This window comes from Benincasa hispida, chromosome 4 (assembly GCF_009727055.1).
Source record: "Benincasa hispida cultivar B227 chromosome 4, ASM972705v1, whole genome shotgun sequence".
Taxonomy (NCBI): domain Eukaryota; kingdom Viridiplantae; phylum Streptophyta; class Magnoliopsida; order Cucurbitales; family Cucurbitaceae; genus Benincasa; species Benincasa hispida.
Window position 1 is genome coordinate 60702632 of NC_052352.1, and position 19174 is coordinate 60721805.

At 34.6% G+C, this 19174-nt stretch overlaps 1 protein-coding gene across 1 annotated transcript; it reads left to right on the top strand.

Annotated features, from left to right (window-relative positions):
- The first annotated feature begins 5979 nt into the window (after positions 1 to 5979).
- LOC120076605 (protein SET DOMAIN GROUP 41) lies at positions 5980 to 9481 on the top strand. The gene is made up of 5 exons (XM_039030483.1): positions 5980 to 6867; positions 6975 to 7017; positions 7102 to 7202; positions 7730 to 7828; positions 8389 to 9481. Exons 1-5 carry the CDS (start codon positions 6163 to 6165, stop codon positions 9397 to 9399), a joined length of 1959 nt encoding a protein of 652 aa, XP_038886411.1. The 5' UTR covers positions 5980 to 6162; the 3' UTR covers positions 9400 to 9481.
- The last annotated feature ends 9693 nt before the right edge of the window (positions 9482 to 19174 follow it).

Sequence of the window (19174 nt, forward strand, 5' to 3'; positions counted from 1 at the left end):
AAACTATATCATAACATTTACAATATAGAGATGATGCATGACCAATGCATAACCTAATGTGGGATTTCAACTATATGGCATACCATATGACATATAATCAAACATACATTCCACGTACATTCACCACAGACTAATGGATCGGGATTATTTAGCCTAAAAAACCGAAAATTAAAATTCTATCTATTACATAAATCCATCGAGCAAATCGGTTCACAGGCGAACCGGGTCTTGAACCGCCCGGGCGGAGCCTCCCTGATTGTTTAGTAAACTGGCCGAGTATCCATGATCGCTTAGCAATGATTGAGTACCATTTACGATGCGATGAAGCATGAGGGCTCAATCACTTAGTGCACTAACATTAGACGCGCAAGTCTAAAAGATCGTTTAGACGACGACGTTGCTGTGAAGCACGATCGTCTAGCCGATCATAGAGCAAGCGCTTAAGTAACATTCACTCCGCGATCATGTAGTCAGTGACTAAGCGATAAAGCTTGCTGAGCTACACGATCACATGTTCACCTTGCTGTTGAGTATCCCATACTCAACGAGCGACTCACTCTGACTTAAACTCTTTGAATTACAAACTCGATAGCAAGTTAATATGACCAAAAACACAGGGGCCCTTACAATTAACTTTTAAATGTAAAAGAATTAAATAACCAGAGGAAATCATTCCATAAAACTCCATTAATCCATATCCACAAACATATTTAAAACTTAAACATAATGTAGATATGCTTTACTTACCAAGAATGCAAATGTTATTCTATACATCAATGGATTTGGAATATCTGAACCTGGCTCTGATACCAATTGAAGGAACTTTTATCAAGAGTACCTAAGAATAAAAGCAAGATCGTTCCAAATTCATCGTGACAGAAATACAAGCATTCACACACATACATACAAGTTATGCATTTCAGAACAAACTACGACATGCTTTGAAAACTTAATACAAAGAAACGAAAGACTCACCTTTGAAGAACTCTCCTTTTGTTTATCTCTCGCTCTCATTTGGATCAAAACCTCTCGTTGTCGTTGTAATGACAACTCAAATCTCTCGTTGTCGCTTCGCACACGGACAGACTTCCCCACGAACAAGCAGCAACTTGGACACCACCACTTAGGGACCTTGATATTCACGGAGTGAGAATCCAGGAGGTGTGGGCTCTATTGAATTTTGTAAAGGGCAGGAGGAAAGAATGATCGTCTTCAATGAACAAGCAAGTAGGAAAGGTTAGAGACCGATCCACCATCCTCGGTACGTGAATAGCTGACTAAACTCTTTAGTCACGAGATCCACCATTCGTTAACTATCGGGCACTCCACTAAAGACTTACAGATACACTTTTCTGACTACAGATATATTTCTGTGTCCATCGGATATAATCAGTTAACAGTACGATAACCTTTCATAGATGCTCGTAAGTACAGTTGGGCCAATTTACTGTTTTACCCCTGTAGTTACATCTAACTCTTTAAGTACCACTGATTCCTCTAATGAACAATATCTCATAGTCCTACTATGAATGGACACCTCTCGGGCCATGAAAAGGTGTGTGGCGCCACATCGTTCAAGCCCCGGAATCAACTTTTAAGGGAGCAATCTATCTACTTACCTTTACTTCGGGGAAAGGGTGAATTCCATCTGCATAGTTGAGTTTCCAGCTCCCCAATCAGACAAATCCCCAAAGTGGTAGGTTTGAGTCGGCAATCTGGCCACTCGCACCTATGCAAATCAAAGGACCGCTCTCAAAGGCAGGATTTCCCAACTCACTCAGGATTAAGGTCATGTTACCTATGGTCATCCTAGTGAAGTGAAGTCTCTGTTATGAACGATGTTATATAATGGGACTAAATATTTCGTGGTCCGGTCTTATACAATCTCCTTTGTATAGGACGCCCCCGCTTGCATGTCTCAACATGAATGATCAGGATCAGACCATCTGTAGCACGTCACAACACTTGTAATAATCTACAAAGTGGACCACATCCGTAGTGTCACTAGGATAAGGTTTCCCTCTTATATCCATATACTACAGACCATTTTGATTATCACTTAAGGCATGATCCACTTGTATGCCTACATACATGCTTAAGTTACAATGATAACCATGGATCTTAGTTTATTGGTTTGTGGTAAAGCAAATAAAAACATCTCATGTTTCATAGATAACAATGAAGAAAATATCTCATATTATTACATCACAAGCGATTGTTCAATATAGGTGTTTAAAAACTACAGGACCCAACGAGAGTTTAGGGCATCAACCTCAACAATGAATCCGGATCACTTCGTTTGTAGTATCTTTACAACAACTTGTAACAGGTATAGAGTAGGCTACATCCAATAGTGTTACTAAATAAAGTACCCAACCTTAATCATGTACTACAGACCGTTTTGGCTATTTACTCGAACTTGATCCATCTTTATGTCTCCACATAAAGTTCAAGTATTCATGTAATAGCTATGAATCTTAGTTTATTGGATTTAGACCCTATGAATGCAATTAATAGATTCAATACCTTTATTGAAGATAGGTGGGTTGTCAAATAACAGTGAAGTGATTTATGTGTTATAAAGCATGAATTAAAAGCAAATAACAATATAAGTATGGATTTGGCGATGATGATAATTACATGCGCAACGTGTAAGGACTCCACCTTTCGGTGAGCACATAAAAGAAACTAGATAAGAAGATGGAGTTAAGATGATTAACCTTGAATCCTTTGAACTTAATGGTAAACCTCCTTTCATGTTCATAACCTTTAAGGACTCCACCTCTTGGTGAGTTAGCCACATAAATCATATTTTTATGATGCATGCTTACGTTACTTGGAACATAAGGTTGTATCTCTAAATATACTACTTACTTGATTTATGAGATCCACAATTACTTGCTCTCTTAAGTAGTTAATTGTTACCACTTGATCCGAGTAGCTAGATAGAATCAAGAGTTGGATTTAAGTGCACACTAAATCATATCAACTTTCACTTATCATTGAGCTTACTAGAATGAGGATTAACTCATATCAACTCAATGGATTAGCTATTCATGGAGAAATAAATAAAAAATGGAAGAAATAGAGAGAATGAAGTGATAGAAATCATGATATGAATTAAACAAAAAAAAAAATAATAAAAAAAAAATAGCCTGTTACAAGATGAAGAAGGAAAGTGCAAAAGTAAAAATGTAAAAATAAGAAGCAAATTAAAGAGATGAATGGAATGAAAAGTCGATCGCCGATAACAATTTCGTACTTCCCATCTTTTTGAACTAGTAGGTATGCTATGCTCTGCGGTGGAGTGGAGGAGAATGGACTCTCTCGAGTTTTTCTTCTTCGATAGTAGCGATGATGGTCCTTCACAAGGAAGATTGCCTCAGGAAAGGGGTGGAATGCTCTTCACCAAATTTGGGATGAAGAATGTTTTTCTTTCATTCTTTTAGGGCTCACATATATATAGAGTTAGATGCAAGGATCACTTCTGCCACTTAGGACCGTAGCATATGCGTTAAATAACTTTTTCAGATTTGTTGTTGCAGTTGTTGGTAGTCCTCTCAGATGCATTCGATTGCTTCTTTGCAGCATAGATGCTTTGGATTGCTTTACCGCATGATGAATTCAACACGTGGCTCCTTTTATTCTTGTTTTCATTTGTATTTTGTGATGTAAATTTACTCGAGCTCTTCATTTGAATTCACTGAATGCATGGAAAGAAATTTTGCCCTATTCTATTATGATTTCAATGCTTGTCATAAATTATTTCTAAATATTTTAACTTTACGAGACAATAACTTATATAAATATAAGTTACCACTAAACATAAAAGAACATCTCAACAAATCTCAAAAACATCTATTTTAACCCATACAATGATTTAAAACCCAACAGAACATCTCAGAAAAATCTAACATCTCAGAAAAACCAATAAAATGAGCGAAAACAAAGGGTAAATTTGAACCTGATGTTGAGATGAGAGATCCGAATTATCTTCAAAATTATTTGACGAAATTCGGCCGAAATCAGAGTAGAAAATAGCAAGGAAAAGGAATTTGAGAGGGTTTCAGTCTCAAACGTGAAGGGAAGAGAAAAAGAGTTTGGAGAATTTTTTTTTTTTTTTTTTACTTTTGAAATTCTAAAGGGCAGTAATGTAATTTCATATTTTGAAAAGTTGAAGGAGTAAAAAAAACCAGTTGACGAAATTCGGCCGAAATCAGAGTAGAAAATAGCAAGGAAAAGGAATTTGAGAGGGTTTCAGTCTCAAACGTGAAGGGAAGAGAAAAAGAGTTTGGAGAATTTTTTTTTTTTTTTTTACTTTTGAAATTCTAAAGGGCAGTAATGTAATTTCACATTTATTGAAAAGTTGAAGGGGTAAAAAAAAAAAAAGTTGTCATTTCTCAAGAAGGTCCAAATTTTAAAAAAATATATATAAAAAGTTAAATTATAAAAAAAGCCCCCAAACTTTATGCTTTGTGTAAAAATTACCCCGAAGTTTAAAAAATTTTTAAAATACACTTAAACTTTAAAAAAGTGTTAAAAAAATATAATTGATATTAGTTTTTTATGGAAACCGTTAAAGTTTTGTTTCAAAAATACCTCAACGATAGTATTTGAAAAAAAAAAAATTAATTCTTCGTTATAAAAATGACTTAAAAATAAAAAAATTTAAAAATGCTCGAACTGATCAATTTTGTTTGAAGTTTTCTTAAGTTCGAAAAGAACCAATTTTAAAATCAATTATATGGATATCCTCATTTTTTTTTCATATAGGTACTCTCATATTTCTCTTAATTTTCTAATTCTTAGTTTACATCAATTTCTCAATAACCAAAATCTTAAGTTAAAAGATAAAATACCACAAAATTTTACAAAATTCTAAAATCAAAATTTACTCTTGAAACATACCAAAATGATAAATAGTCAAAATAAAAAAGTATTCGGTTATTAATATACGCTCAACTATTAACGTTCAATTTTGTTAAAATATTTAAGTCTTTAAATCATTTGGTGATTAATTTATATATTTCTTCTTATTATAGTTCATATACCCTAACTAAAGTGAACAATTTTATTTATTTAACCTCTTACTCTCCTATTTGTTAACTATTTGATATCCCTTTTAGTTTTTGTTACTATTTGATACTTGTTTATCTAAAATAAATAGATAAATAAAATTACATTTTTTAGTTAAGGTATATGAACTATAATAAGAAGAAATATAATAAATTAAGCACCAAATGATTTCAAGACTTAAATATTTCAACAAAATTGCACGTTAATAGTTGAGTGTGCGTTAATAGCTAAATACTTTTTTATTTGACTATTTATCATTTCAATATGTTTCAAGAGGAGATTTTTATTTTAGAATTTTGTGAAATTTTGTGGTATTTTATGTTTTAACTTAAAGTTTTAGTTTTCATCTTGGTTGTTCAGAAAATTAGTGTAAGCTAAGAATCGGAAAAGTAAGAGAAATATGAGCGTACCTATATGAAAACAATGAGAATATCTATATAATTTATTTTAAAATTGGCTCCTTTCGAACTTAGACGACTTCAAACAAATTGATCAGGAGCATTATTTATTTTTATTTTTTAATTTTTAAAGGCATTTTTGTAGCGAGTAATTAACAATTTTTGTTCAAATATAACGGTGGAGGTATTTTTGAACTTTTATTATGTTAAGAGTAATTGAAACGTTTTGAAAGTCCAGGGATATTTTTGAAACAAAACTTTAACAATTTTCATCCAAAACTAACGACAATAATACTTTTTGAATTATTTTTAAAAGTTTAAGAATATTTTTGAATTATTTTTAATATAATTTAGGAGTTATTTGGGGCATTGAGATGATATAAGATGTGGGGAGTTCTAATGTGTGGAGAGTTCTGATGTCTGGGGAGTTATGATCGAGCATGTTTAAGCATTGAGATGATATACTATACATGAAAAATAACGGTGAGATACAAAACATAATTCGAAAATGGGTCACAAACAATTAAAATCGATAAGATATGATAATAATAATGGACCTTAAAAAAAAGAGATGGTATAGAATGTGTGGATATACGACCCAAACTAACTCTCTACGTAAAAGAAAAAAGGTTGTGTATGAGAGAGAAAGAAGGTGCAGAAGCGAGAGGAAGAGAGGAGAGAGACAGAAATGGAGATGGAAATGATAGCAATGGAAGACATAGAAATGGCGGAAGACATTACTCCGCCATTGCTTCCTCTCACCTCCGCTCTTCACGATTCCTTCCTCTTCACTCACTGCTCTTCCTGCTTCTCCCTTCTCCCAAATCCCCCAATTTCTCACTCCAATCTCCTCCGCTACTGTTCCCCCAAATGCTCCCTTTCCCATTCCGATCCCCTCACCGCCGCCTTCTTCTCCACCCATCCCTTCCCTTCCCCCTTCTCCTACACCTCCGACCTCCGCGCCTCCCTCCGCCTCCTCCACCTCCTCCTCTCCCACCCCCCCGCCTCCCTCTCCCCTCCTCCCGAACGCATCTTTGGCCTTCTCACCAATCGACACAAATTGATGTTCCCCCAACACGATGCCGAGCTCTTCCCCAAGCTTCGCGAAGGGGTCGACGCCATAGCCGCTCTCTTATCTGCCGATATTCCCCATGGACACACCTTGGCAGAGGCTGCCCTCTGCCTTGTCTTCACCAACGCCGTCGATGTTCACGATTCCACCGGCCGCACCATCGGAATCGCTGTCTACCCTCCTACCTTTTGCTGGATCAATCACAGTTGTTCTCCCAACGCTTGTTACAGATTTGAAACCTCGTCGGCTTCCACCACCACGAGGTCGCGGATTGCTCCTTCCTGCACTGATCTTCTGACGGGTCAAGGAAGTTGTAGTCAAGTAATTGTTTGACTTTGAACTACCTATAATTTTTTAGTTTATGGGGGCTTTTTCTTCTTCCTTTCTTGTGAAATTAGTGTGAGCTTTTGCTTGAATGTTTCTGGCAGATGGGTACTGTTCGTAGCAACCTTTCGGATTTCATAACAGAAGGTGCGTTTCTTCACGTTTTCTTGCATTCAATTTGCTGCTGTAAGTTTGGGCTCTGTTTGAATATTTATGTGAATTTTGACGAAGATTTTCAGGGTAATGGCCCAAGAGTTATGGTTAGGAGTATAAAGAGTATAAGGAGAGGTGAAGCAGTCACAATCGCATACTGTGACTTGTTGCAACCTAAGGTATTGTAGCTGTACCTTAGTTTTGTTAACTTCTCTTCATGATATTTCAGTGGGAATTATTTTCTGACCTAAGTTCCACATAAACATGCCAAGTTTCATTATGACCTTAATCCCATTGGATAACTATTCTATTCGGTTTTTTATTTTGAAATTTTAGACACTACTTCTACCCATAAGTTTCTATATTTTGTTATCGATTTTCCACTCATGAAAACGAATCCAAATTTTAAAAACTTAATAAAGTAGTTTTCAAAAATAAGTTCTTGTTATTAGAATTTGACAATGAATTAAATGTTTCTATAAAATAAGTAGAAACCACGAGGGAAACAAACATAAATTTAAAATATATAAAACTGCAAACGAAATTGTTACCACGTCAGTTCTTAGTATATATTTAACTCAAAGATTTTCAGAGTAAATGAATGTGGTTCTTGTGGAATATCGTTGTTGATTGCTTCTTCTTGATGAGGAATTACGATGAAATGTCTGGCTATAGATATGTGAGAAATTTGTTGATTTTGTCTCAGGCAATGAGGCAGTCAGAGTTGTGGTCAAGATATCAATTTGTCTGTAGTTGCCAGCGATGCAGTGCCAAGCCCCTAACTTATGTCGACCATGCTTTGCAAGTAAGAAAAACTAAAAAGCTGTTTTTGTTTTTGAAATTTGGCTTAGAATTCAAATCTTTCCTTAACAGTAAAGATGTAAAGAATATGGGGAAAACAGACAATTTTTTAGAACTAAATGGTTATCAAACTGAGTCTTGACGATTAAGATGAGTTTGATCTCACTTTTGACATATAAGTACGCTTAGAACACCTTGAAAAAAAAAAAAGAACTCAAGCATTTAAAAGCAGTGTATAGTGAGAGTTTCATACTAATTGAGAGAGGTAAAAGTGCTTTTAATTAATCAAAAACACTTTTCCAAATTTGCATGGTGGATTGTAACATAAACAGTGTGGTTTAGAAAACATTCTAAAAACACTTGAAAGCATTTCAAAGTTTTCCACTTAGAAAATATGATTTTAGAAAACTCATTACAAACTAAAACCTATTCTCAAATTGCGGGTTACTAGATTTCTGGTTAGATCTGTTATTTTGAAAATTGTGTCGTTGTTTTTGGAGCTCTCCCTTATGTGTTCTCTTATTAAGGAAGACGTAAAGTGACATGCATTATAAATTTCTTCAGGAACTCTCTGCTTCCAAAGTTGAATTGCATGATTCAACTTCCATCAGCAACTTTGATCATGACAAAGCAGTAAGAAGAATAGATGATTATGTCAACAGTGCTATCACCGAGTACCTGTCTATCGGTTCTCCTGAATCATGTTGTGAGAAGCTTCGAAACTTGCTTACTTTAGGCTTCTATGATGAGCAAGCCGAAGACGGGGAACAAAAACAGCCTGTTAACTTGAGGCTCCATCCTTTACACTTCCTATCGCTGAATGTATACACTGCTCTTGCATCGGCTTACAAAGTTCGTTCATGTGATTTATTGGCTTTGAGTTCCGAAATGGATTGTGACAATGAAGATCAATGCAACGCATCTACCATGTGCAAAGCAAGTGCAGCATACTCCTTGTTCCTTGCAGGTGCTACTCATCATCTTTTTCTTTCTGAACCATCTTTGATTGTTTCTGCTTCAACTTGTTGGGTACTTGCTGGGGAGTCTTTGCTTACTCTTGCTCGACACAGCTTATTGTGGGCTACTACTAACACTTCAAAATGGGGTTTCCCTGTGGGAAAAAGAATGTGCTCTACCTGCTCATGGGTCGATAAGTTCAATGCGAGTAGAATCCATGGTCAACCTATTGAGGCTGATTTTCGCGAGTTTTCAATCGGTATTTCAAATTGTATTGCTAACATGTCACGGAAATCTTGGAGCTTTCTGACTCATGGATGCCCATATTTAAAGGCTTTCACTGATCCCTTTAATTTCAGCTGGCCAAAGATGATCCCGATGTATTCGAGTGACCGAGATATACGGGCTCATAGCATCGATCGTTTGTGTGCTTGTAGTAACTCTAAGGATGTTTGTTTTCAGTGTGAACCTCAGCATTCTAACCAAGAGAGAGAATCTATCCTGGGGCTTGGCATCCATTGCTTATTCTATGGGGGCTATTTAGCAAGTATTTGTTATGGTCACCATTCACATTTGGCATCTCAGATTCAAAACATTTTATATGACTTGAATTCATAGACTCCTTCCACTTCATTTTTTTTTTCTTTGATATATACTTTCTACTAATGTTTTAAAAAATGAGATAAATCTTTTTTAAATATTTGTTTTTTTTAAAAAAAAAAAAATTTTGGCCAAGAATGCAATTTTTGTGCTTAAGAAAGATGCAAATTGTTATGAGAAATTTAGAGAAAACAAGCTTAATTTTTAAAAACCAAAATCTAAAAAGAAAATGGTTACCATCTAGAGTTTTAGTTTCTAATATCTTTAAAAAGTAGATTATAAATAGTAGGGTTGGTAAGCATGATTATGAAAAAAAAATAAAAGGCTATCAAACAAGGATTTAGTTATTGTTACATAACAAAATAAAGATATTCACCAGTGGAATTATTGTTTATGGGAATAATTATTTTTTTAAAAAAAAAAACAATGGGCAAATACAGTAATAATTCAATCCATTGGAACGATCAATAATACATCAACCTGTAACCTAACCCATACCTCAGAAATAGAGAATTTAGCTACTCATGATTCTGTAGTGCAAGGATCACAGAGCCATAAAATAAAAATTAAAGAGATAGGGAAGGAAGAAACAATTAGCTGAATGACCGTCTCTGTGTAGATCAGATCGTCCACCGAGCTCTTGATTTGCACAACTCGAGCTCCTCAACAGCTCCACTGGCTCTTACATCCTCTTCAATGTCGAATCTCAAATTAGTCTGAAAACTCTCTCTTCTACCTCACCAAAGACAATTTTGTAACGGTTGAAGTAGCGTCACGACACCTTTGGAGTGCACAACAGCGTTCCAAGACGGGGCGTTGAATTTTTTAAGCATTGCAACGCTTTCTAGCAACATCAAAACACTTTCTCTCATATCCTAAGGGACTGTTTGGGGTGCGGCGCTGAATTGTTCATATATCTGTGTTTGGAGTGCAGAGTTATTTGACTTGAGTTTATAGGAGTGCAGAGTTGGTACATTTTTTTTTAACTCTAAATAATATGTTTTTACTATTTTTATTTTGTAACTTTTTTATTTAGTAATTTTACCACCTATCTTTGTTTTAATAAAATATAGATTACAATTTTTTCTTTTAATTATTAAAACTTTTCTTTCTTTCTATTTTGGGCAATGAACAACAATTAACCCATTACATTTATGGTAGAAATATGGTTAAATAAAATGAAAAACTAGAGAGAAATCAAAATTTTTAATTCCTAATTTACTATGTAATGATTTTTTTTAATTGGATCTCTCTTATCATCTTAACAATCAATGCAATATCACCACATTTCTTCAACAATTTCATTTTCAATTTCTCTAAATTTAGAGGATTGTCAGAGAACAAATCTCTATTTTTCACTAATTCTTGTTGGAAAATATTTCAGGAATTTTTTTTTTATTTTGTTTTTTTAATATGTTACATATTTTTCAACTACATACTTACTTTCCGTCTAAATATTCTTAACAGTAATTTAAAATGTGAATTCAATTAAATAAAAAAAATGTTTTACATTTTTTACGTATAAATATTGCACTTATTGTAGATAAAATAATAATATTTTTTTATATAATCAACAACTCTACAACATACTTTAACAATCATCAGTCCTATAATAGTCGGAGGTAGTTGTCGAAGTTGATTATCGAAGATGTTTTCACCAGAGTTTATAGTCGGAGGTGGTTGTCGAAGCCTGAAGTTGGTCGCATGAAGGTGGTATTGAAGTTGGTTGTCGAAGTTTGTCATTGGAGGTGGTTTTGAAATCCTGGTGTTGGTCGGGGGAAGGTGTCTGTCGAAGTTGGTCATCAAAGATGATTTTTGCAGAAGATTGTAGTCGGAGGTGGTTGTCGGAGCCCCAATGTTAATCGCATGAAGGTGGTATTAGAGTTGGTTGTCGAAATTTTTCGTCAGAGGTGGTTGTCGAAGCCCCAAGTGGGTCGTTGAAGTTTCTTGTTCAAAGGAGGTCATTGAAGGTGTTTTTCGCCGGAGTTTGTAGTCAAAGGTGGTTGTTGGAGTCTACGAAAGTGGTTGTCGGAGTTGGTCATTGGAGTTTGTTGTCGGAGCCTGAAATTGGTCATTGGAGTTGGTAGCGCGAAGGTGGTTGTCAGAGTTGAGTCAATGAAGGTGGTTGTCGGAGCTCGGGATTGGTTGTCGGAGTTGGTCGTGCGAAAGTTGTCGAAGCCCGGAGTCGGTCTTCGAAACTGTTATAGAAGGTGGTTGTCGGAGCTCGGATTTTGTCGTCGGAGTTGTTATTGGAGGTGGTTGTCGAAGCCTGGAGTTGGTCACCAGAGTTTTCATCAGAGGTGGTTGTCAGAGCCCAGAGTTAGTTCCCGAAATGTGACAATGGTTGATGGGTGAAGCCATTGAAAATATTGGAAGAAGGAAGAGTTGGGGTGAGTTAGTAAAATATACCAACTCAACTCCACCAACATTTAAAGTTGGTGGGCCAAACAATGAGTTGGTATATTATACCAACTCAACTCAACTCATGTTGGTGAGCCAAACACCCTTAAGTGTTTTGACGTGTCACTTTTGCACTTATTATTTCTTCTTCCACCTCTTCGTGCCTTGTTCCCTAAAATACAACCTAGAGCTTCATTTTGTCCTTTTTACTTCAACATGTTGGATATATATAATGAAAGAAAGTGAAGGTTTGGTGAATATTTGAAACATAAAAATGGATTTAATTGTGTAGATTAAATTCATCGTTTATAAACTTTCAAATTGGATTGAAACTTCAAATTAAAATGATTTTCATGTATAAATTTAACATGTGTGAAAGTTAAATTTGTAGTTTCTTTAATTTGATTGAGTTGTGTTTGATTTTTGTCAAGTAACAACTCAATTGAGTTAAATTTCACAAATTTTTCAATTTTTTCATTTGCTTTATTTTAGTATTTTGAAGAGTTACTAAGTTGCTAGCTTATAAATAGCAACTTGGTTCTTCATTTTTAGCATCCCATCTAATTTGAAGAGTTCTCTCCTTTCATTCATTCATTCATTCTTTTGTTCTTGAGTTGAGTTGAGAGCAAGTATCAAAGAGTTCTGCCAAATCCAAGTGGTTCGATGTTGCAGTTCTACTGGAGTTATTCATATTCTGCTGAGATAATCACTATAGTCTGCTTACAGCTGTGCAGAGCGAATAATTGTCTTCAAGCCAATGTTTATCAGAAGCATGCCTTAACTACGTTTTGAGTCTCCAAAGGTTATGAGATTCTTTCAAGTCTCTGATTATTTCCATATCAAAGCTTGGTAACATCATTTGGTTTAGTTTGAGTTTGAATATTATATTTGAGGTGTAATCAGTTTTTGTGTATTCATTTCATATATATATCGATTTTCCCCAACACAACATTCTCAATTCTTATCCATGCTCGGTTCCTATAAAAATGCTAAAACAAACTGCATCAGAGCATACATTTTAAGCACAAAACTAGCCTAATAAGAAGTCCTAGAATAGCACTTTAGATTATATGAAATGTGTTAGATTATATGGAATGTGATAGATCCTTATGCTTATCTTCTCTTTATACAGGCAATCTTTGTGTTTTAATTGCCAAAAAATTGGAGTACAATATGCCAATGGCGAGTTAGTTGAATAAGGACTTGTATTATGAAACTAAATTCCTTGCATTTGTTTCCTATTTTATTTCTCAATAAAAAGGAGTTCGTTTTTTAAGACGAAATTTTGTCTTTTTTTCTAGATGAAAGTTGTTAATTTTTCTAATACACATGTGCTCATTTTTCACTTCGTACTTATTTTTCATCTCTATCGTTCTCTCCTATCCATTATAGAGACATCTAGACTCTTGAAATGTAAACAATATCATTGTTTCTTTATAGAAGACAAATGTAAAACTAACAAACTATTGACAATCTTTCATAGAATGATCCAAAACTTGTTTCAAACCAATATCAAAATACTTAAAAATAGATAATGCTCATGATTTTAACTCTACCATGGGTCCCTAACTTCAATCTCTTGGTATTATTTATTAGAGTTCTTGTGTTGACACACCCCAACAAATGGAAGTGGTTGAACTCAAAATTCATTAATAAATGTCACAAAGTGCATGATTTTGCTATATATTTTATTACTTTTCTTTAATAAATAGGATTTCATGTGATATTTTGACCCTGAAATGGTCTAAATTGGGTAAAATGAGCGAACATATGTCTTTAAACTGTTACAGTTAGTTTTTATAGATTTGGACCGATTTTATAAGCTTTATAGAGGATTTGAACTATTTTTTAGAAATGTGTTTTGATGCGCCCGCATAAAAAGGAGTGATGTGCCCGCATCGATAAACCCTAACTTGCCAGATCGTGCCCAGTCGTTTGTCACTACAAGAAATTTGGCCTTAGATGTACATGTTCACTAGTTTTTCGGTCCACAAACTTTTTCAATGCCGAAGTTGTCTAGAGAACATTTAAAGCTTGACTTTCAGCTACCTTAGTATATAAAAGAGTGGAAGCCTCCTTCTTCAATAATCATCAATCCTTAGAAGTATTCTCACAAATTACATTCAACAAATCTTTAAGAACGTGAATTCCTTTGGAGAACACTAGCTCTAGGTTGTCTCTACTGCATGAGACCGTGTGAGGGGATTTACCCTTAAAAGAGGTTGCATTCGACCTAGTAAGCTTTGGAGAGTGAGATTTTGCTTTAAAGAGTCTTGTTAATGTTATTTTCTAGCATTTGTTTAGTTCTTTTTATTATCTTTTTTCATTTCTTTATTTTCTTCTCTTGGGAAGTTGACATTGTAACTTATGGCTTTTGAATAAATGAAATTCATTCATTCATTTCTAGTTATGAGCTAAATTTCTAAGATATTCAATCATATGGGTAGTGGGCACCCTAAGGCAATTCACCACATCGTTTTGATCTTTACACTTCTTTTATTAAGTTTATGGATATCTTGTTAAGTTGAATTGATCACTTAATTTAATATGCTAGTGGAGTCTTAATATCGAGAAGGTTAAGTTAAAAATGGATCTCACAAAGGAATATTGGACTAAGAGCATAGAGATAGGATTAGCTAACCATAGAAATATAGGATTAGCTACTTAGGCTTTTAAAGGAACTTGAAAACAAGACTGAATAGGAGAAGTTTTCTATCCATATTGGGTCACTGTTGACTTCATGCGGTTGCATAGCTCAAAGTATAAATCCTTTTAGTTGAAACTTGTGACTGTAAATCCCTACTACCATCTACTGTTTACTTTAATATTTTGCACATTATCCAAAATCACTTTTATTTTCACCAAGTTACCATCTATTTGCAATTTTAGTATTGTTTAAGGAAAAATTGAATTGCATCTAGTTCCTTGGGATACGATACTTGAAACCTCCCAAGTTTATTACTTATTGGTAGTGTCTTCTTGCATTCAAAAAAACTTTTTTATATTTTTCTCACACATACACATATGGTAGATCATTCACCATCTTTTCAGTGTGGGTTGTTCCCTAATGATCAGATCACTTCGCACGTTCGAAAAATTTGAAGGGGCAGGGGAGGGTGAAGTTTTTCTAATTGCTAATGATCTTATATATCAACTGTCATTTGCATTCTCAAGCTTAACACACTATTATACAGTTTTCTTATACTATATCTTACCTCTTGTAATAATCTCGATGCAAGATCTTGGAAATTGAAGTTCAACACATTTCAAGTGAAATATACTAGAGATCTTTCGATAAGGTTACAAAATGATTGGGGCATCACTCATTTATGGCCTTAGAGCCCATAAAACTTAAATGGATACTCAGTTTAATAATAAAGAATCACACCTAGGAAAAACCTTACATTCTTTATAAAATACAAGGTTACGAGATGGTAAATCTCACGTTTCTCTACTATAGTATCAGACACAACAATAAAGAATTCCAAAGATTTTCGATACAAAAGATGCATGTTCTCTAAACGTAATGAACTCATCCTACAAACTCGTGCAAATACTATTTCATTCTTTCTATTTAAGAAATTTTCCAATACGTACATTACGACAAACGACATTGACCATATTTAGGTCAAATTAGTCCCTGAACCACCTATCTGAAGTGTACTACTACACGTATATCAATAGAATGCTTATCTTGTTAATTTAAATATTTCTATAATTTTTTATTAAATTCCAAATTTGATCCCTGTGGTTTGGAAAAAAGTAGAATTTTCGTACTTATAATTCATAATTAGAATTTAATCCCTATGGTTCAATAAAACTCTCACAAACAGACTTAATGATTGGGACTTTATTAAATTTAGGGATTATTTATGAGGTATTGTCAATCCTTAGCCGATTGGATTGTTTTATTTTGAGTCAATCCTGTTGTTAGTTGATTTTTATTTTTTTTCTCCTTGTTTTAAATGGAGAAAAATGACATCTTTCATCCTATCAACACAATCCTTGATGGCACCAACTATATTACTTGGGCCTATCAAATGAAGAGCTTCTTGATTGATCGTAAATTGTGGTGAGTGGTAACAAATGATGTCGTTAAGCTTGTCAAATGAGCCACTGAAGAAGACAGTAAATTTATGGGCAGAATAGAAGACTAGGATAGCAAGAACCATAAGATAATCACCTGATTGGGTAATACCTCCATCCAAGCCATTCACACTCAGTTTGATGCGTTCCACACAGCTAAAAAATTTTGAAATTTTCTATCTGGACGATTCCAGACAGTGGGTCTTGCCCACTACTATCAACTTCATACTACTCTAATTGGCACAAGTCAGAAGATCGGGCAATCCGTGAATGAGTATCTCGTTATTCTTCAACCTATTTGGACTCAATTAGACCAGGCTAAGATCAATCCAGATCATCTACAACTTATCAAGGTTCTTATGGGGCTTCGTCTTCAATATGAGTCTGTTCGTGCTGCCTTGTTACATCGCAATCCATTACCATTTCTTGATTCAGCGATTCAGGAAATTCAGGCGACTTGGGTTAGTCTTCTTTCCTTCCCCAAATGTTGCTCTCCCAACCAACAATTCACGATTTCCAATTGAGTCGATTTTTTACAAGAACTGCAAAGAGCATGGTTACAAGTTTTCCAGTTGCCCCACCATTGAAGACAGTTACTACCACAAAAAGGGTCATATCTTGGACAACTATCCTACCAAACCACCTCGACCTCTAAGACACATCAATAAATCCAAAAATCCTCCTAAGCATGGTTCTTTGCCTGTCGCGGCAGTTGCCATTGCCTTAGATGTGGTATCCCCAATCCTCCAAGTATCCAGATCTGCAATTTTCAGGACTTGCTGAAACAGGTGCTCTCTTCCAACTCTCTTGCCCTTGCCGTCGCACCATGTATATCTTGGCTTCTCGATTCAGCATGTTGCAATCACATGACCTCGAATATGGCCTTACTGTCTTCCTCCACTCCTGTAAAATCCCTCCCTGCCTCCGATATATTCTACTGATGGTAACCACATGTCTATTTCACATGTTGGGACTGTCAGTACATCGAGTATTAGTCTATCCACTACTTATCATGTCCCACACTTGACTTTCAATCTTGTCTCTGTTAGACAACTATGTGACTTAGGACTAATTGTTCTCTTTTCCTCTCATGGTTATCAGGTTTAGGATTCGCGGACGGGTCAGATGGTTGGCATGGGTCGCAAGGTGGGAAGATTATTTGAACTCACCCTTTAGCAAGGTGGAAAGATTATTTGAACTCATCCTTCAGCTTCCTGCTCTGATACCATGTAGAAAACAAGATCTGAATGAACGATTTTCTATGTGTCACCATTGATCAATTGTACAGGTACAAATAGCTTGGTACAACACTAAAATTAGTTAAAAAGAATCCCCTAACAAAGCTCAACTATCTAACAGAAGAAGAAGACTTGACTTTGCAACCTGAAAATCCTAACAAAAGTAGTTTGCAATTTAATAGACTAGATTCAAACTTTTAAAATTATATGGATTAAATTCAAACTTTCTTAAACTATAAGGGGCTAAATTTATAATTTAATTTAATTCTTTTTTGTATTTATAATTTAATAAAAATATCTAAGGACATACATTATATATATATGTATGTATATATATTTTATGAACATTATTATAAAATTGAGATGTGGATGGACATTGATATTTACAAGCTTTTCCAAAAGGTATGTGTCGAGGTTTAGAGCCACACGAATGTTATTGCCCTTAATGGTTGCACGTAGGCATCCACACAACTAATTATTGGTTGAGTTCATTAATCTCATATTAATACTAAACATCACACGTGCGCCACACTTCTCCACCTAAACACTCTTCATTCCATTTTCCACCTTACTTTTTCATTTATACATTTAATAGATTTGTTTTTTGGCCCCAAAAGAAACAACCGACATGCTAAACCACTTCCCTAACATCCCTACCACCATTTTGTAGCCGACCTATATGTCAAACTCACAAACCCCATGTCACTCGGTTGAGTTTTTGGCAAAATATTAGGACAACTCTTTTACATCCAAAAAATTTAAGAAAGTCATGGATTCTAAGCACTATAAAAAGAATCTATGACTTTGATTTCAATTGTCCTAGTTAGAAACACTTTAGGTTTAGTTGTGTCAATTCCAGTTAAATTCATTCTTGTATTATCTAGTTCGAGATAGTGTACTCGTCAAAAGCTTTGAGAGAGTGATTTTAGTTTGAGTCGGGGAGAGCTTTGTGTGTGATTGTAATAATTTTAATTTTCATATAGGGGAGTTTTCTGGTCCATAGTTTTCTCACGTTAATTCTTGTGTTTCCTAATTTTATTGTTTTCTTTTAAATTTTCTATTCCTTTTTACTTATTCCTGCTGTAGTAGTGAGATGTTTTTTTTTTCCCAACAAAAACTATCCTCATCAAGGATTTAATTGGGCATTCGATTGAGAATCTCCACATTTAGGAGGTGGATCATCTAACAATCTGATTTGATGTTAATCGGACATGAATCACTAATAGGTGCCTATCGGTAACGGTTTGTGAATTGCTATCAACACCAACTTAGAGACTAAAAATAGTCTATCATGGACTAGTAACATGCACACACCAGTGTGCCAAAATGGTCTCAAATCATCCCGTTAAGACCACCATGACCCAACTCTCATTCCATGCTACATCACATGCAAGCGACACGTTCGTTCATATTTATATTAATAAAAGTAATATGATTTTTACAAAGTATAGATTCAAAGTGATGTGTAGGATAAATATGAGACTCAAACTTAGAAGTATTGCAACCCCTTGAAATGAGTGCATGTACAACACACTTTCTACGGTGGTTACCAAAACTTCGAGTGAACCCAATATAGGCCATTGATTTGGATCTATCAAATGATAAGAATGTAAACCCCCCTTCACCCCCACCCACTAAAGTGGTAAAGAATGGCTCTTTCAGGTCTCATTTTCTTTCAATCTGACAAAAAATAAAAAAAAGGATGACCCTCTCATTGCATTGATAGAAGTCTAACTAGAAAAAAAATATCTCTATTACTTTGAGAAAAGAATCTCAATTATTTGACTAACCAACTATATGAGAAAATGGATCTTCCTTCTTTTATCGATTTTCGGCCAACATTTTTGTAAAGTAACCATTCTCTTAAAAGTTACAAATTAACTCATTAACTATTTTTTATTCTTTCAGAAAAATAACTATTTTTTTAAAAAAATTTATTCTTTCTTCTTGAAGGTAGTTTTTTAGTAATCATTTATTTTCTATAACAAAATTTATTATGAAATATTAACTAAATTATGAAATTAAAGAAAATAAGTTTCATAAAGGGCTCCTGGCATATAGTAAAATAA

Coding starts and splice junctions, on each gene's coding strand:
- LOC120076605 (XM_039030483.1), top strand. CDS start 6,163: ATGGAGATGGAAATGATAGCAATGGAAGACATAGAAATGGCGGAAGAC. Junction 6,868..6,974: donor GTCAAGGAAGTTGTAGTCAA/GTAATTGTTTGA, acceptor TGTTTCTGGCAG/ATGGGTACTGTTCGTAGCAA. Junction 7,829..8,388: donor ATGTCGACCATGCTTTGCAA/GTAAGAAAAACT, acceptor AAATTTCTTCAG/GAACTCTCTGCTTCCAAAGT.